The sequence below is a fragment of the Stenella coeruleoalba genome (genome assembly GCF_951394435.1).
Source record: "Stenella coeruleoalba genome assembly, chromosome: 16".
NCBI lineage: Eukaryota > Metazoa > Chordata > Mammalia > Artiodactyla > Delphinidae > Stenella > Stenella coeruleoalba.
The window spans coordinates 27315593-27335023 of record NC_137162.1 but is presented as its reverse complement, the minus strand read 5'-3'; the positions used below and the strand labels follow the sequence as shown (position 1 = coordinate 27335023).

Sequence of the window (19431 nt, the reverse complement as noted above, 5' to 3'; positions counted from 1 at the left end):
GGTCCAGGGGATGGCAGGAGGATTCTCTGGGGTCAGTGGGAAGAGTTACGGGGTAGCCGGGGAGAGTCTGGGATTAGTATCAGGAGACTGGAAGACTGGAGAGGGCACTGGGCTGGGGGTCAGCTGGAGAAGCCTGGCATCAGCGGGAGGGGTCTGGGTATGGGTGGAAAGGGCATTAATGGGAGGTTCTGGGAGCCAGTGGGAGGTAGCTGGAGTACCATCAAGGGGTCAGCGGGCAGGGGAATGGTCACCAGGAAGCCGCTGTTCAGTGAGGGCTGATGAGTCAGAGGGTAAGGGCAGTGGGTCGGGCCTGGGGACCCTGACCACAAGCTCCATGGGCTCCCGAGCCTTGTTTCGATAAGCCCGGCGGATGGTGTCTACTGCCCGCTGGTGGGTCACCTGCTCCAGGCTCTCTCCATCCACGGCCACAAGCTCAAAGCCAGCCTGGGATGGGGGTGGGAGAATCACAGACCTCCCTCCTCAGGTCAACCCCACACCACCACCCAACCTCTCACCTCCACCAGCTAGGACACTCCTCCCCATCTGGGCTCTGGGCGGAGGCGATGGACAATGGGACTTTTGTGTCCAGAGCCGGTTGGGGGCAGGGTGGGGTGCAGACAATTGCCTTTTGTCCCTTGGGGCTAGCGGTGTAACAGGATGGGCCACCCTCAGGCGCAGGCTGGCATGAGGGGACAGATTTTTCCCTAGGTCTGCGTATCCTTCAGGCCTAACCCCGCTGCTCCCAAGCCTCCTCCCATGACCTGGTCTAAACATGTCTGGCTGGAAGATGAGCATGTACCAGCCCCGCCCCCTGCCAGAATTCAGCTCTGGGCCTAGGGAGTGGGCCTGGGTGCCCTTCACCCACCTGAAGGGCCCCACTGAGGAAGGCAGCGCCCCCAGGGAAGATCTTTTCTATCTTCACCATGGGCTGCACCTTGGACTCAATGCCCCCAGAAATGCTGATGCCTAGTGAGAGGGAGAAACACTGGGTCACCATGCAGCCACACCCCTAAAGCCCAGAGCTCCCAGGAAAACCCAGCCCTAAATAGAGAGCCCCCAACTTCTCCCAAACCCCCAGATTCTATTACTACTCAATCCTCAACTCACTCTAGACCCCAAACCTGCCAAATATGGACCCTCCCAACTATATCCTAATACCCCGATTCTTTCCCTAGTCCCAGGTCCCCTAGTTATACCCCAAAACCAAGCCCACCAACCTCACCCACACCCAAGAGCCCCCGCCCCCCAGCAGGTGCAGTCCTGCCTGGACTCACCCAAGGACTGCTTCATCTTGGATAGTGTGACGGTCCTCAGCTCCCCACTGGGGACCTTCGTGGCTGCCTCCTCGGCTGTCCCACCAGTTCCGTTCTCAGAGGGCCCTTGACTGCCCCCTGCCTTGGCCACCTGCCCATCCGTAGGTCGTGGCAGAGGAGGCCTGGCCTTCCGAGGCTTGTGGTAGCGCCCGCTGGCTGTGCTGGGAGTGGGGATAGGTGCCGGGGATGGGGAACGCCTGCGTCCGGGGGACTTGCCTCTGCCCCGGCTGCGGCTGCGGCTGCGGCTCTGGCTTGGGCCCTGGCTCCGGCTCTGCCGAGGGCCCTCTAGGGTCAAGGGTTCTGTCAGCAGCCAGTTAGGCCTTGGGGGCCGGGGAGCCACGGGGGGTGGCTGGGGAGGGGGTGTGCAGGCGCTTCTGCGTGAGATGAAGGCATCTACTGGCACATCCTGGAGAGGGGGGATCCCTTTATGAGGGTGGTGGGAGGCAGAGGCACCCAGGGAGACCTGGAGGCCCCCCAGACGCCCCCTCAGCTCCCCATCATCTTCCTCCTCTGAGAAGCCGTTCACAGGAAGTAGGTAGAAGCCTCCACGACTGTCTGGGGAAGAGGGCCAAGGTCAGGCCGCCTTCTCCTCAACAGCCCAGACCACCTTACCAGACCCCAGTCCTTGCCTTTGTTGGTGTAGGGAGACCCAGGCCTGGGTTTGCTCAGGCCCTGTGGCAGCGTGCCCGGGTTCTATTGCAATAGTATTTTAAAACTTTCTATTGTCATAGTTACAGTTTTATTTAAGTAACTATTACAATAGCAAGTAAAAATATGACTCCCACACCAAGCTGGTAATTTCTCAGAGGTTATTGCATAGAATGAGATGATTTAAAAAGTGAGTGGATTTAAAACCCAATTATTAAGGGGCTTCCCTGGTGGCGCAGTGGTTAAGAATCCACCTGCCAATGCAGGTGACACAGGTTCGAACCCTTGTCCGGGAAGATCCCACATGCCTTGGAGCAGCTAAGCCCGTGCGCCACAACTACTGAGCCTGCGCTCTAGAGCCCATGAGCCACAACTACTGAGCCCGCGAGCCACCAACTACTGAAGCCCGCGCTCCTAGAGCCCGTGCTCCACAACAAGAGAAGCCACAACGATGAGAAGCAATGAAGAGCAACCCCCACTCGCCGCAACTAAAGAAAGCCCACGTGCAGCAACGAAGACCCAATACAGCCAAAAATAAAATTAATTAATTAAAAAATTTTTTTTAATTATTAAGTAAATAATAGTACAGATGGTGAGTGGACATGATGAAAATGGTTCTGGCAGACGAGGGATTTCCTTCAGGGAAACACACATACCTCTGGAGCCGCGACAGCCCACATGGGGACAAGGATGGAAGGTTCACTCTCCCTCCCCCAGCCCCCCTAGGGTGTGCCCCCTCCCCAGGCTCTGGGACTCTGACTGACCAGGCACAGGAGTGATGAGGTGACGCTTGGGCGGTGTGTCCTGCCGGGCTGGTCGCAAGGCAGGAGGCCAAACTGGTTGGAGAGGAGAGCAGGTCAGGAACAAGGCTCCCTGATGGGCCCAGCTGAAAGGGCCCAGGCAATCTCTGCCCCTCTCCACTGGGAGGCCACGCCCCCAGCCCCACCTGTGGCTCGGGATCCACAGTCCTGCCCCCTGGCTGCTGACCTGCCTGGCTCTTGAGGGCCTCAAAAGCCTCCAGCTCCACAGGCATCACCATGCTGTCGAAGCGACCCAGGTCTGTGGGGGCCACCACACCCCTGGGGGAGGGCAAGAGACGAGGGGTGGTCAGGGCTCAGTTCTGGAGGTGCCCGGAGGGACTTCAGCCCTGGAGAGGTTAGGGGAGGTATCGGGGATCCCCTTCCTGCCCCCAGGCCCTCACCACCTGATGTCCCTCAGCAGCAGCAGCTTCGCAGGCCTGTCCAGAATGGCCAGCAGGGGCCTCACCAGGTCCTCCACGCCGCCCTCATGCACGTACTGCAGAGAGAGGCACCACAGGTCAGATAGCAGCGGGGACTTCCAGAGCCCGGTGAGGGGGCATGCCTGGGCATGGAGGGACCCCACGTTTTGGAGAGGTTCTCCCCACCCCCGGGCTGTCTTATCTTGGTGACTGGGTGGAAGCCTGCAATAATAATGACAGAGCTGTAACAGCAGTAACAATAGCAGCTTTGGGCCTTTTTCTAGGCCTCGTACACACGGTCCCTCATTTAGCAACCACTCTGAGAGAGACGTCAATTATTCCCGTTTCACAGATGAGGGAACTGAGGCTCAGAGAGAAGGACTTTGCCCCAGGCCACACAGATGAGGAAGTGTGAAGAGGGACTGGAACCTGAGAGCTCTGGCTCCTGCCTGCTGTGGTACCGGAAAAGGATATGCAGGGCGTGGACTCTCCTCCCCACCCCACCTCCCGGGCTGAAGGAAGGAATTTGAGCCAAAGTCTAGGCTGTGCGCCTGGCTGTCCCAGCTTGTGTCTGCACAGACCTACAAATTAGGCTTTGTTCAAGGCTGGAATGGGGACTCTGGGGAAGGGGTGGCCCTACAGAAAGCCACTCCAGTCAGTACCCAGGATGGTGGAGGCCTTTCTGCCTGGCACTGCCCCGATGCCACCAGCCACACTCCACCGACGCAGACAAACTGGCAAACTGTATACTGGGAGCCACCCGACTTGGACAGCACACTGCCCCCTAGTGCTATGAGGGACACACATACTGGTTCCGGGACACACACAGAGCAACCCGGGCGTGCACAGACACAGGGAAACAGCACACCCTGGTGGCCAGAGTGAGACATTCATAAATATCTGGAAATTCAACTGTGTGTGTGGCCCTAAACCACATACAAAATTACAGGGACCCACACTTACAAATATGGACAATACACCCCCTTTTGTCTGGAGAGAGATACACGTAATTGCACAGAACCAGTCACATATGTGCACACACTTCAAGTCCACAAACCTGTGTTCAGCTTCCACTAAGTGCCAGGTCCTGTACTGGGCAGTGGGGACACAATGACAGAGAGCCACATGCTCCAGTAAACTACAGACCACTGGCGACGGGGCAGAGGGAGTCTCAGAGGAGGGTGGGAAGATCAAAGGAGGCTGCATGGAGGAGATGGCCTTTCACTGACTCTTAAGGATAAATGCAGGGAAACAGCATGATAGCTGGCAGGAAAGGGTACTGTGGAATAATGGGTAGATAGAGGTTGAACTGGAACATGGGGTACATGGAGGGCCTCCATATAGGCTGTACAGTTTGTGACTACAGTGTGAGTAGTGCTCCTAGGGTTGTGCAATTCGTAGGCTGTATAAACCAGTGTTATATGTTATACCAAGGGAAGAGGATGTGATGTGGTGACCATGGGAAAGCAGAGGTTAGTGAATTGGGGAATCAAATCAGGGAGGGCCTTGAATGTGAGGATAAGGAACTTGTACTCCATTCTGCCAAAGATATGAGGCTGCAAGGGGGCTTGGGGAGTGTAAAGTGATCAGAGAGGTGGTTTATAATACCTGGTCTGGCGGCTGTGGGGAGATGGCTCAGAGGGGGAGAGAGAAGGGAGGCTTGGGGTTCGGGAACCACACATCCAAGTCACTAGCGGAGCTTTACTAATCATTCCAGCCAGGACTCCACCCCGAGGGTCTGATCTCTTGGTGTGGGTGGGGCTTGGGTCAGGTTGGGTGGTAGGCATTGCTCCCTAGGTGCTCTGGGGCACAGAGAGAGGCCCTCCTGGCCTGGGCAGGGTGGGAGGAGCAGAGGGGTGGAGGAACAGGAGCCTACCAAAGAAACTGATGCAGAGCTCCACCTAGTGGCCAGGGCCTAGAGTTGCAGGCTCACAAAGGCTTGGTACGCACAGCCAGCCCTACATGGCGCTCAGAGCTGAGCGTGACACTCAACTGAGTTTAGCCCAGAGGCCTTTAGCTGCCCCCCAGATGCACCCCCATATGTAGCTCTGCTGTAAACCAAGCATTGGCAAAAGGATGCATGAATTAGTGTGCCTCAGTCTCCAGGTGACATACACACAGATACAACCGTACAGTTAAGTCAACACAAACTCAGGTGCCCCAGAGATTAACAAATGCACATGTCACACAGACATAACACAGCCCCACCGTGGCCAAGGTGAGGGGGTCGGGGGAACCACAATTTCCTGAAACTCCTCAGCTTGCCCTGGTATACAGGGTCACGCGCACACTGATGCAGATGGAGCACAAGGAACCCATCACAGGAAACCTGCAGGTTCTTGAGGCAGAGGGGTAGGAGAGGGCCTTCCAATCCTCCTGGAGGGCGTGGCCTGTGCCTCCTGCAGCCTCCCCAACACCCAGGCTACACAGACTCCCTCAGATCTGCCCTCTGCCCCACCGTGGGGCCCTCTGCTTCTGTCTGAAGTTGAACGAAACAGAGAGCAACAGTGCAGGTGTTGGGGGAGGCTTGGGGTATGTTGGGAGGACAAAAGATTACTGACTTGGGTAACAGGGGAGGGTGCTTGGCATGAGGCCAGACCTGTTGGCTGACCCAGGAGTGGAAGGAGGCATGAGGGGTGGGGAAGCCTGGGGAAGACTGCAGGGACTCAAGTCCCAAACTCATCACCTGTCTGGTCTGGCTCCTTCTCCGCTCAGCTTAAATATCACCTCCTCAGGGAGGCCCTCCCAGACCACGCCATCTAGTTTGTGCCTCTTAGGTTATTTTCTCCTGTTCTTTTTCTTCACAGTACTTCACATGATTTGTCAGTATGGGTGCTTAGGTTTTAGTTACTGTCTATCTTCCCTTCCTGGCTGTGAGCTCAGCGTGTGTGTGTGTGTGTGTGTGTGTGTGTGTGTGTGTGTGTCCATGTGTCTGTGTGTCTGTGTGCACTCACGAGTTACAGGGGTAACTTCTGCTTTTATTTACCACTGGCCTCACAGTGTCAAGCCCAGATACTTGTCAATTGATAGTGGCCTGAATGAAGGGTTGGGAGACTGAGTGACCATGTACTAGGGCTGGGGACGGGCTGGAGGCTCACCCGGGAACAGTGGCGGGTGACAGCCAGCACCTCATCGTCAGTCAGCAGCCTCCGGGCCAGGTCCTGAATCAGGGGCCTTCGGCTCTCCCAGGCCTGCACCCTCTCATCCACATTGGGCAGCTGGCTGGAGGGGCTCCTGGACCTGGCAGAGAGCAGAGTCCGGCCCCTCTCCCGGTCTGCAGGGCAGGAGCAAAAGGGTATGATGAAGGAGCCAGGAGCCATCCAGAAGAGGAGGCAGGGGGGCTCCCCTCAGTGGGGTCAGACCCCAGAACAGACTGGCTAAGGGGCCCATGTACCCCCGACGGAATCCCAGTCTAGCCCAGATGCTCCCCACCACGGTCTCCCATACAATCTGCTCATCATTGGAGCTCCAATCCAGGCCCTTCAGCCCCCAACACAGACCCCTATCCCAGGCTGTTCCTTAGTGGAGTCCTAGCCCAGTGCCCCCTGGACCCCCTGAATGTCCCCACTGGAGTTCTAGCAAGGTTACCTCCCTCATCTCTCCAAAAATCTGTCTTTGGGGAGACCCAACTCAAGCTCCCATTCCCCAATATCTGTCTGCAACCCTATCTTTCTTAGAAAGTATAGTCCAATTCTTTTAGCTGCCCCCCAGTGTGTACCTTCTTATCTGTCTGATCCCCCATGCTTGACCCCAACTGAGTTTAGCCCAAAGCCCCTAAGCTACTACCCCCAATATGCACCCCATCTGCAGCTCTACTGTAAACCAGGCTTGGCAGAGGGATGCATGCATTACCACGTCTCAGCCTCCAGGTGACAAACTTCTGCACGGATCCCACTCCCCCTGCTATGAAGAAGAAAGAGGCTCAGTTGCAGCCCTGGTCCCCAATCTGAAAATGGGGTTTGGGGGCTCAGGACTGGCTGGATCACTGGCTGGAATGGAGCGTTCAAGGCTGGAAGGTGGTAGGACCGGGAAGCAAGAGGCCAGGCTATTGAGGAGGGTCTTGAAGGCCATGTTCAGGCCAGGGATTCATTCACAGGCAATGGGGAGTCAGTGAAGGCTTTGGATCAAGAGAGGGTCCAGTCTGCACCCTGCTCATGGAGGTTCATTTGGAAGCAAATGAATGGAGGGAAGAACCCCAAGGGCAAATCACCTACCTTCAAGGGACAGAGAGAAAAAGAGGAGCCTTTGAAGGAGAGGAGTGGCCAGAGAAGTAGGAGGAGAACCAGGAGAGAGCAGGGCCCTGAGGGCTTTGGAAAAAGAGATGGCTTTAGGGAGGGGGCTGGCCTGCCCTGATTTGAAGGGGTTGTCTCTCCCATGAGACTGTCACCTTGAGACCCCAGGGAGGGGCAAGGCCCAGCCCCTCATCCCCTGGTTGTTTTTGCCTACCCAACATCCACTCTCCCTTCTGGAAACAGCACCCTGATTTTACTTGGGGACCACCCCCCCCACCCCATTCTCAGTCACTGTACTCCAGGGTGGACACATGACCCAGGCTGGCCAATGAAAGCACCTCTCTCTCTCCCAGATGACAAGCGATGTGTTGGGCGCCTGATCCCAGCTGGGCCAATGAGAGCCTTAAGCTGGAACTATTTAAGGAGAAGCTCTTTCCCCTGGGTTGCTAAGCGACAGTGGCCTTCTTACCTCCAAGTGGCAAAGCCAGGAAGATAATGAAGCCAACCCAGGGGAAAGAGGAACCAGAAGATGAAGGGGGCAGATGTCTGGGAAGATTGTTTAAACGTTTAGACCCAGCTTCCACCAGTAGCTGAGCCAAGAAGCGCTTTTTAAAGCTAGCTTGAGTTGAGTTTCTGTTACAGGCAACCCCTATAGTCTCCACTCATCCATTTTGGGTCCAGTCTCTGAATCTCACCAGAGAGAGATGAGACACCCTCTGTAAGTGTCCTTAGGAAGCCCCTGACGTGAGTGAAGCCTGTCTAGGCCTTCCTGCCTGGCCCTTGGTCTACAAATGGCCTTGCTCAAGATGGTTCTAGAATTGGGTAAAGCCTGTGGAGCTCTGGCCAGGGGAGGTGAAGCCAAATGCTCTAGGAAAGGAGTGCCCTGCCTCCCCTCAGTGCCAAGAGCACGGGGATCTGACCCAAGGCTTTCTCGTCTATGCTGTGACTCTCATCAGTTTTCCCTTCTGTAAAATGGGAAGATAAGGCAGTATAACAAGGACCATTATATTTTCTGAGCACCTTCTGTGTGTCAGACCATGTGCTAAATGATTAACATACACTAATTCACTTATTCCTCATTATTCCCAAAGAAATAGGTATTATTACTCTCATTTTACTCATGACGCTCGCAAGGTGAAGTGGTGGCTCACAGCTAGGACGAAGCAGTGTGGGATTTAAGCTCAGACCTGCTGGAGGCCGGAGTGGACTTTTCCTCTGTCCTGCTTGGCTGACCTGCCCAGTACTTACCTTTCTCCAGGTCCGGGTGGGGGCGGGACTTGGCTGTGCTCCCACTGTCCAGCGTCCAGGCCTCTCTGCGCCCGTCCCCGGCCAGCCGCCCCTGCCGCCCTCCCTTGAAGAAGAGGTTCATCAGGGTCTTGGAGCGCTGCAGGGCCCCCTTCTCCCCAGGGGACCCCGACTTCTCCTTCCTCCGCTGTTTCTTCTCCTCTGCAGACACGAGGGAGCACCCGGGGGGCTGGAGGGGTGGGCAGAAGGGAAGGACGAGGGGCAGGGGTGTGGGGAGGGGCAGAGAAAAGGGAGAGTAGGGGGCAGACGGGATCTGCAGCCATGTGGGGAGGTGGGGATGAGCACGGGGCTGGGGTTCCTCTTTCAGCTTTCTACCCCTCCCCCACCCACAGCTACAGCTATGTGAGGAGTGTGTGCGTGTGTCTGTCTGTCTGTAGACAGGGCTGGGAACTCCAGGATGGAGGGGCTGGGTTAGGGCTGGTTTGGGGCCCAGGGATGACAAGCTGGGGCTGGGGCTGAGGGTAGGTTTGGGGTCCAGGGCTAGTTTGAAATGGAGCCCAGAGCAGGGTCTGAGTGTATTCTGCAGCTGGCGCTGGGGCAAAGCCTGGCGCAGAGGAAGCTTTGGGGCCCAGGGCAGGGTGCGGGACAGGTTTTGGAGCAGGGGCTTTGGAGAGAGCAGCAGCCACCCATCCCCCACATACCCCACAAGGTCAGGTGGCTCTGGGAGCGGGTGATGGGGGGCCGGGGTTGGCTGAGGGCCAGGAGCAGAGCAGTTTTGGGGGACTCAGAGAGCGCAGAGTCAAGGCGGGGGGCAGGCGGGGGGCCGTCGGAGCGGATGGCCGTGTCCCTGAGGATGACTGTGGGCCGCACGCTACACCAGGTCTCCACGTGGCCCCCCGCATCTGGCTCCGTCTGCATGGCCGTGTCTGCCCGCCCCCGGCCTGGCCCCCAGCTGCCCGGCTCCTCAGACCCCAGGCAGACATCCATGTGGTCCGAGGGCAGGGAGCTCCAGCCATCGGCCGAGCTGTAGGGGGCACTGGAGGCGAACGAGGAGGCGCTGGAGCTGCTCTCCGAGGCGGGGGACAGCTGCTGCAGCACCCCGTTGCTCACTGCGGGCAGTGGGGAGGGCAAGGGCGTCTCAGTATTCCGGCTGGGTGGCTTTGGGGCCCTGCCGGGGCTGCAGGCCACCCGTGGGCTTGGCGGCAGCAAGGTTGTAAGCATGGGGTCTAGGGAACCAGCTGCTCAGCCGTCTTGCCACTGACTGGTTGAGAGATCTTAAGCAAGTCACTTCTTCAACCACCCCCTGCAACTCCAGACCCCAGGAGAGCCTGTAAAGGAACGGCAGCTTCTCGGAGGAGAGCCCATAAATGGCTCTGGGCGTGTGAAAGTCCTGAGGAGATCTTGGTGCCCCTGCCCACTTATTCTTCAGAGATTTCAGCCCCTTCCTTCCAACCTTGGAGGCTTGGCTACTTACATCCATCCAGCCAACAGTATTCAGAAACCATCTCCTTGTAGGCAGGGTACCGGCCAGTCTCCTAGGGAGGGCATGGTGGGCACAGGAGGGCACAGGGGAGTGGGTGAGGAGGGAGGGTAAGAATGAAGGAGCGATGGGACGGGAGTCAACTTTTCAACCTGATTACTCTCCTCCGAGCTCATCATGTTCTTCTAGCCACACCAGCCACTTTGTTTCTGAACGTGCCAAGTTCCTCTATACTTTAGGGCCTTTGCACTTGCTGTCTCTTCTGCCTGGCTTCTCTTCCTTTAGCTCGTCTTATGGCCAGCTCTTCAGGTGTCACCTCCTCAGAGCTGAAAGGTCCTGACCCCCCTGGCTAAAAGAGCCTTCCCAAATTACCCCATCCCACCTCTCCGTTAATTTCCCTACAGCAGCTGTCACAGTCCGCATGCACCTAGTTTGTCTGTTTCCCTCCAGTAGCAGAGACCTGGTCTATCTTGTTCACTGCTGTGACCCAGTACCTGGCATAGTGGCTGCCGTGTAGTAGGTACTCAAAAATATTGAATGAATGAATGGGGGCAGAGTGGGAGAGAGGAGGAGTGTTTGGGATAATCTGAGAGGAAGGAAAGAGAGAAACGGGATGTGGGAGAGGTGGGAAATAGAGGCGGTGGCGGGGGGGATGGCAGGGGAGGCACTGAATGGTGAGAGGGAAGAAGTCTCACAAGGGAGACGACGGGGGCAGGGGCCAGGGTTGGGCGCTAGGGGAGAGTGAGACATCACCTCCTCCGGGAGCCAGGGTGAGAAGGACTTGATCCTGAGGCAAGTGTGAGACCCACATGAATAATGAATCCAGGCGTATCCCCTGAAACACAATCTCTGGCTCCAGCCCAGACCTCCCTGCCCTGTGCCCTGAGGATGCCCACTACCCAGGTCCTGCCCAAAGCCACAGCTACCACCCCCCTTTCTGGGTGGAGGCCCCTAGACCTCCACCACTCATACAAAGGGACACTGGCCTACGCATCTGGTGGGGAGCTGGACAGAAACCAGGTCCTCCTACTGATCAACTGAGTAATTGACTGTGATTCCTGAGTTATGTCGCCTCTCTGAGCCTCAGTTTCTTCTTCTGTGAAATAGGTATGAGGACAATGCCTGCCCTACCTTTCACGAGGCTGTGGAAAGTCATAAGTTGCACAGCGATGGGCAACACTAAGTGCTAGAGTGGCCTGGGAAGTCCTTCCCAGAGTCTGGCCTCTCCCTGTCTCCCACAGCCCTGCCCACCTTGATGGTCAACATGATGTGTGTTTGGCCCTTCAGCACCTCCACGGCTTGGCTGTGGCTGATGTCGTCGAACCTGACACCATTGGCCGCCAGGACCTGGTCCCCCACCTTGATGCCGTTCTCCTCGGCCAGTCCACCATGGTCCACTCTGGGGTCAGAAAGGAGGCATTCTGATAGGCCACCTGGCTGCTCTCCCTCACCCTCTTCCAGACTCTTCACTTGCATACAGGGATACACCAGTCAAACCCCTCGACCCTCCTCCTGGTGACCCCCGACCCCCTCTCCAGATGCCATCCCTGACCTAGGTCATTGGCCAGGACTCACTTGCTGACCCATCCCCAGGTTCCAGCCCAACCCCGTTCCACACCCTGCCCCGGCCCTCACTTGGACACATAGATGCCCAGGCCAAACTCCTTGCCCCCGCGGATGTTGAAGCCCAGGCAGAAGTCGTCAGAGGTTGTGTAGAGATGGACGATGCGCCGTGCGCCGTCCTCTGAGCCACTGTCAGAGGGCGTTGAGCTGCACTTTTCCACCACCAGCCGCCGATTGACCACGTCCACCCTGGACAACAGCACGGGGCCCTCAGCCACCACCGGCCACCCCCTCACCTCCCAGCAGCCAAGACAATTGCATAGGAAAGGCAGGGCTGCCTCTGGGGGACTCCCAGACCTGAGATCTTCACTGGGCCATAGATTTCATCAAGCCAGGGAAACCATGCAAATCTCTCTTTATTGAGCAGCTCTAACTGCCAGGCCCCATTTCAAATCCTCCCCAGGCCCCGAGGGAGAGGCCCTGTACTGGCCCCTGGCTCACAGCCGCAGCACGGAGGGGCAGGGCCACTGGGGTCTGAGACAGCAGAGTGTTGAGAGGAGGGCTCGGGGAAAGAAATGGTCTTTTCTCATTTCAAGGTCAGGCTGTCGGATCCCTGTGTTTCCAGTGCCAGGGGATGGGAAGAACGGAAGCCATACTAGCCAGGCCCCCGGCTGAGCCCTGTGCCATTGGCCTCTCCCTCCACGGCTTTGGGTGGTGGTGCTGGGGTGGGTGGGGTGGGACCAGGCCTGCTCACCATGTGGTCTTCTCCTTGGAGAACTTGATGCCTGGTACGCGGCCCATGCGCCTCACCATCATGTGCAGGCGGCTGCTGCCCGTCAGCACCTTCACGGCACTGCCCATCGTGGTGCTCTCCAGGCTCAGCCCATTCACCTCGGTGATCTTATCACCCACGCACAGACCAGCCCGCTCTGCACCAGGGGAGGCATGGCTGGCATGGGCCACTTGGGAGAAGTCCCCCAGGTTGAGGCTGAGCCTCTCCCATCAGACTAGGCTCCCTGGGGTAAAACCTCTTTGATGAGATTGGGATCCCCAGGTAGGGTCTGAGTATCTGCCATCAGACAGGGACCTACCTGTTCATTAGCCCCTTCCATCTCCCCATTGGATCAGGCCCTCCAAAGCTGAGGGCCCTCTCCTCTTATTCTTGACAACAGCATCTCCACACCCCACCAAAGTGGGGGTCACGTCCGAAGCCAGGACCTGGGCCCCACTCACCTGCACTGCTCCCCTTCTCCACTTTGCTGACGAAGATGCCCAGGCCGTGCTCAGAGCCGCCCCGCACACTGAACCCCAGCCTCCCAGCTGGACTCTTCTCCACTCGAACTGCATGGATGATGTCACTTTCATCGCTGTTGGCTGTTGGCGTAGGGACACAGGCATGACTCCCCTGCCCATTCTGGGCAGAGAGGGACCCTGGCCTCCCCAGCTTGGGGCCTGCGAAGGCTGGGTTGCTGGGTACCGGCACCCAGGGCCCTAAATGAGGGGGTAGGTAGCTAATTTCTGAGTCCTCTCTGGGTGATTTTGAGACCATGGGCCAGGGAGGGTGTGGGAACAGGCAGGACAGGACTCTATGGTAGAAGACACGGTCCTCCTTTCCTCATAATGCAGGGTCTGTGTGTGTGTGTGTGTGTGTGTGTGTGTGTGTGTGTGTGTGTGTGTGTGTTTGTGTATGTGTGTATCTAATCCTTACTAAGCTACCCATGACCACAGGCCTGGGATAGGCCAAATTCTGAAAAATCCTGCCACTCTGAGAGTCAGATGGATGGGAAAGATGTTCAAGATTCCATTCTACGAGGCACAGTTGAGGGAGTCTGGGCTCTCCAGCTTGCAGTAGAGATGAGTATGGTAAGTCTATATTCAAATAGTTGAAGAGCTCTTCTATAAAAGGCATTAGATGTTTTTGTCTGTGTAATCCATAAGGCAGAACCAAGCCCACGCAGTGGAGTTATATGGAGGAAGATTTAATCAGGGAAAACTTTCTAAAACCTTCAGTTGGCAGACAATGGAATGAATTTTCCAAGGAAAGGTAGTGAGTTTCCCATCACTGGAGGCATACAAGCTGATACCTAGTAAGTCCCTGTCTGGGATGTTGTGGAAGGATCCCTGAGGCCCCTTGTGTCTCATAGACTCTGTGATCCTGGAGGTGAGGGCTCTAGGAGCTAACTGACTACATGAGGAAAGAAACTCAAACCACCATGCCTCAGTATGTGCCCAGAGCACAGAAGTGGTCCTCTCCATCAGTGATGGGGAAAGTCAGAGGAGGGGGTCCTTAGGGACTGGAGCTGTCAGGGAAGGTTTCTTGAAGGATGGGATTTGGATGGGTGGAGGGGAAGGGAAAGGCACTGATGAGGGGATGGAGTGAGCAAAGGCTCAGAGGTGGCCTTTTGGTTAGAGAAAAGTGAGCGGACTGGAGGGGTAAGTTGGGTCCCAGTTGGGAAGGTCAGAGTTCTTCTTGGGGAAGGCTTACTCAGAGGTGTTTGAGAGGAGAAATATCACACACACACACGCACACACACGCACACACACACTTCTATTCGATCTAAGAGAAATCAGGTTACAGTACATGAGCAGGGAAGCTCAGGAAGTAATCCCCAAGGGCAGCCTGTAGGTGGGGACAGTGCAGGACAGAGGTGTGGGAGATGCTGGGGCTTCCTAGCTGATTCTATCTGCACAGGTCCCAGGACTTTCTCAGCCCAGACAAGGAGGCTTTTGCTCTCCCGCCCTCCAACCCTCTTTCTCCTCAGTCTCTCCTCGGGGGGCCTCCCTAGGGCCCTGGGCCAGGGGGATGTCAAATCTGGGGTTTTGATCCTAGGAGCTTGGGGCCTCTGAGGAGGGAAGATCCTCTACCTCTACTGCCCTAGCCTGGGGCCACCAGGCATCCCTCCAGGCACTCGGCAGCCCCTCACTATCTCCGCCCCTCCTGCCTCCTTTAGTCCATTCTCTACACAGTGGCCAGAGTCAACTTTCATACTAGATCATGCCTTTCCCCTGATTAAAAACCTCAGTGCCTCCCCCTGCTTCTAGAAGGAGCTCCACATTCCTTCCATGCCCAATAACGCCCTCCCTGGGCTTTCCTCTGCCCACCTCTCTACACTCACCTCTGGCCACCCTCCCCAGCCTCATGACCTTTAGCCACAGTGACTACCTTCCTGTTCCTCTCACCGGCCAGTCCTTTCAGTGTTCCCTCTGCCTGCGATGCCCTTGCCCAGACCTTCATAAAGCCACCTCCTATTTCCACTTCCTCCTGGCTCAAACACCACTTTCTCAGAGAAGCCTTCCTGGACAACCCTACCTAAGAAAGTCCCTTCCCCCTCCTCCCAGGTATTCTCTGTTCGAATGGTTCTCAAAGCGAGCTCTCCAGACAAGCAGCATAGCAGCACCTGGAAAGTTATTAAAAATGTGAACTTGGGGGTTTTACCACAGACCCACTGAATCAGATTCTCCGGGTGTAGGGCCCAGTAACCTATCTAACAAGGCCCCCAGGCAATTCGGCTGTATTCTGAAGTTTGAGAACCACTGCTCTATCATATCATCCAAATTAGTACCTTCAAGATTCTTACCATCCTTTCTCATCATTTGCTTACTTGTATATTATTTATCCTTGCTCTCTTTTCACTGGACTGTAAGCTCAGTCATGGTAGGGACTTAGTAATTCTTTCCACCAATGTATCCCCAGTTTTGTGCACTGTGCTTGATATTTGCTAAGTCTTCTTTTAATCAATGAAATAATAAGTGGAATAATGAATAAATGAATGAATTAGGAGAGTGAGGAGAAAGGGCTGGTTGGGATTAAAGATTATACCATTTCTCTGGGACCCACTGAGTTTGAGGAGTTGGTGGGAACTCCTGGGTGATATGGGTGGTAGTGTTCCCCTTCCCACTGTGTCTCCCTTATCAGTTAACTTTAGGCCTCTGGAAAGTTCTAAATATTGATAATAACGTGGGGGAGGGGCTCCAGGCTGTGGTGAGTTGGGAGATGTTTGTGCTCAGGCAGAGGGGATGATTCTGAGCTCACAGGCCCCCAACCCAGAGAAGCCAGCTGGCTGGAGCAATGCCCCAGTCCTTCCATTGCTAGGGGATGCATCTCTCCTGGCTGCACTAGGGCACTGGGGTGGGGCAGAGGGAGAGAGCCCTCATGGAACTTCTGGAAGAGGGACAGTGTGCATAGGCCTCGCATCACAGTTGGGCATGGAGTATGTGGGCACGTGAGGGGGAGGTATGACGTAGTTCTTCCAATACGATGGGACTTGCAAGGGCCGTGCTACAGTACCTCCTCTCTCCCCCTCTGTGTTTCCTAGCTTATCTGGCGACTTCTGCTCCATGTCCAGAATGACATGCCGCCCTGCTGCTCACCTGAAGTTGAGGCCGGGCTTGGTGGACGATGGGGGTGAGCGTGATGGGCCACTGGTGCAGGAAAGCCTGCTCCCTGAGCAACATGCTCCTCCCCTGCCCTGGTGCCCTGGGTAGGGGACAGAGGGACCCAGCTGAGTCAGCGGGAAGGAGCAGGCTGAAAAGTCCAGTCTGGGATCCAGCCAGGGGAGCCCTGCTGGCTGAGAGAGAAGAGCGGAGCTGGAGATACTTATCTGGTCCCACCCACGGAAAGCCCAGGCCCAGGGGGCCCCACTCCCCTGCTGGTATTCAAGGTCCTGCCTTGGTCACCGGCTCTTTGTCGCCTCACATCTGTCACTGCAGCCAGGCTGTCTCCTAAGTGCCCACCCATCATATTCCATGCTTTCTGTTTCAACCTTGTCTGTGATATCTCCACCCCACCACCAGCTGCTGTCATTGCTCTGTCTCTAAGTCCTGCTACACTGGAAATTTCTGGAAGGTGAAGATTGAGCCTTATTTCTCTGTAGGTTCCCACAGGACCTAACGAGAGCTGGTATACAATAGGTGTGCAATGAAACGTTAAGCAACTACATAAGATTAGGTGTCCCCCTCCCTCAGGGCCCAGACCTGGGGCTCCCTCCCTATCCTCAACCCTCCTTTTCTTCCCACTCTTTGCAACATCTTCCACTTTACCTCTGTCTCCGTCCTCTGCACCTGAAGCCTTTAATTCTTTCTGTCCAGCTGGACATTCACTCCTCACAGCCCAGCACAGAGCTGGGCTCACAATGAACTGGTTGATGAAGAATGTCCCTCTCCGTCCTGCCCACCCCCCAAAGTCATACATGAATGGGTCTGGAGAAAGGAAGAGTCCATAGGAGTGAGGGGCCAATTTAATACTCTGCCTTGCTTCCTTGGGGGCTGGCATACCACACCCCCCTTCTCTACCTTCATGCCAGACCTCCCACCTCTGACCTCTCCACAATCCTGGAACACTAAAGGATCGGCTTAAAGGTGAGAAAAGGGTAGATGAGGAAGAGTCTATGGGTTACCAGAGGCTCTCTCTCCCTGCATCCCTATGATTGCCATTTCTTGAGTTCCCCCACCCACACTGGCTCTGCCCTCTCCTACCTAGTGCCTGCTGTCCCCTACCCCCACCCGCAGTTCCCGGCCCGGTGGCTGGGCTCTGCTCCCACCTTCGATGGGGGAATTGATGAGGATGACACGGCCCATGGGCGATGAGGCTCGGATTCCACGGAGGGGCCCATTCAGCAGCCGCCGTTGCTTTCTCAGCAGGTATCGGGTTGCAGAGCCTGACTCGCTGCCCAGGTGGCCTCGGGAGGAGAGGGAGCTCAGAGAGCCAGAGCTTAGGTCTCTGAGGCCCACTGGGTCGAAGCCCACTGGGAAGCCATGCGCCATGGTGGCTAGACGGGGGTGGTGCACTACAGGTCCAGAGGGAACCTGCTAGCCCTTGAGAGGAGGGCCCCACGTGCCCCAGGCTCCATGAGCCTTCTGTGCTGACTGGGATCTCAGGGACCTGGTGTCCCTGATCTCTGCTGCCTCTCAGGAGTGTGTGCTCCAGGCCTGCACAAGGAGAGCAGAGATTGGGGAAGGGGTGTGAATGCTGCCTCCGCTGCCCCCCAGAACTTCCACCCCACCCCCTGCTTGGAGCATCCTGCCTCCCATGCCTTAGGCCTCTCACCTCTCCCACCCCCTGGCCAGAGAACTGCCCAGTTCAGCCACCATTGTGGACTTCTGGAGCCATTTATACAACAAGGTGGGTGAGAACCTCTCTTTCACCCCTGGTTCCTGCTCTCAGCTGAGTCATCTACTCCGGTAGGTCCCCAGTCCTCAGTAGAGGTTGAGATAGTGGAGATGGGAATATTGCCGGCCCTAGGGCTGCAAGCAGTGTGAGAGAAATTTGGGCCAGTACAGTTCGCTGAACCACCCCTCCTGTGTATGTGGGTAGGGGGCCAGCCCCAGGGACTTGCGCCTCGAGGGGCTTCAGAACCTGGGACAGCTGCAGCCAAGGGCCCCAGAGATCCCCAGGCCCCAGGCTGCGGTCCCCTCTGTCCCCCCTTCCCTCCCGTCCAAAGAGGGGCGTGAACCTCTCCCAGCCTTGGGGGAAGGACCTGCTGGCGAGAGCCCCCCAACATCCCGCGCAAAACCTGGGCCAAATCCCTCAGAGCAGCTCCTGGACCTAGAACGCAGCACCCTACCCCCGGCTCGGTCCTCCCGGCCCCCCTCACCTGCTCGCGCGTGCTGCAGCCGCCAGCCTCGCCCGCCCGCGGGCGCGGGCGACAGCAGCAGCAGCAGCAGCAGGGGGATCCCCGCCCAAGCCTCGCCGAGGCTGAAGGAATAGGGCCGCCCAGCGCAGCCCCGGGCTCCCATTGGCTGGGAGGGCCGCCAATCACTCCCTCCAGCCACCTCCCTTGGGTGCCCCGGTCGGCCGTTTGTAATCTGGGCTGGGGCCTCTGTGTTCTACTCGCTCCAGTTCGAGTTCTGGTGCCCCATCCCGCACCGCGAACTTAGGCCTTTGGTCTCACTCAGCTCGCCCAGCTCCCGCTACCGGTTCAGCGCAGGGGAGCCCAGAACCACGTCTTCTCCAAGCCAAACCAGCTACCAGGGCTCATGGAATTGCCACCCCTCCGCGGTCACCCTTGAGGCCTCAGCGAGGGAATGCCACCTGGGCAGAGCGGGGCGTGAGCCTGCGGTGGGCAGGAGCGCGGGCTGGCACCTGGGTGTGCAGCACGCATGCTCTGTATGGTGACTGGGTGAGTTGGGAGTGTGTGTGTGTGTGTTTGAGCGCTGCCCTCATATGCATCCTCCTATGTCAGAAAGTGTCTCTCTGGCCACCCAGTTCTGGAAAGGACGCAAGGCAGGGAAGCTGGTTCCAGGACACTAGAAGGAGGAAGACTCTTTCTGATCCACTTTCTTGATGCAGACAGAGGTACCTTGAGCTTTCTGCCCCTTCACATCCGGGGCAGGGACTGCGGCCAGGGTCAGTGATGCAGGGGTAGGGATTGGGGCATAAGGAAACTGGGGACTCAGTGGAGCTAGAGGTTATAGAGGGGAGTATAAAGGGGACTAGGGAGGAGGAAAGGGCTGGGGACACCGAAGAGGCACAGGCACGAGCAGAACCGGACTGTGAAGGGGTGAGAATGCCAAGGTGCTGCGAGAGGACCTTGAGGGAACCGGGGTAGGAGACCAGGGGTCCAAGTAGGCAGAGGCCACTGCCAAGGCAGCCATTAAGTAAACAAGCCGGGCGGTAACCCGAGTCTCTCTGGGCGTACCGTCAGAGGATGCCCCTCCACGCCGCCCGCCTTCGCCCCGGGCACCTAGACCCCCGGTTGTAGAGGCCGGGTGCCTCCCGAGGCCAGCCAGGGG

The 19431-nt window shown here is 57.1% G+C and overlaps 1 protein-coding gene across 2 annotated transcripts; it reads right to left on the bottom strand.

Moving 5' to 3' along the window:
- Positions 1 to 228: 228 nt before the first annotated feature.
- Positions 229 to 17655, bottom strand: PDZD7 (PDZ domain containing 7; the record flags this gene model as incomplete). 2 transcript variants are annotated; one of them, XM_079899703.1, is made up of 17 exons in its annotated part: positions 17241 to 17523; positions 12934 to 13074; positions 12455 to 12629; positions 11773 to 11949; positions 11389 to 11536; positions 10132 to 10192; positions 9359 to 9766; positions 8661 to 8858; positions 7395 to 7487; positions 7033 to 7083; positions 6279 to 6454; positions 3166 to 3257; positions 2949 to 3040; positions 2726 to 2797; positions 1275 to 1868; positions 866 to 966; positions 229 to 444 (listed from the first exon to the last, which is right to left on the bottom strand). In XM_079899703.1, the coding sequence occupies exons 1-17, from the start codon at positions 17461 to 17463 to the stop codon at positions 229 to 231; spliced, it is 3018 nt and encodes a 1005-aa protein (XP_079755829.1). In that variant the 5' UTR covers positions 17464 to 17523. The 2 variants fall into 2 exon arrangements, with proteins under 2 accessions (XP_079755829.1, XP_079755828.1); XM_079899702.1 differs by lacking the exon at positions 7395 to 7487 and having other exon boundaries at positions 17241 to 17655.
- Positions 17656 to 19431: the final 1776 nt, after the last annotated feature.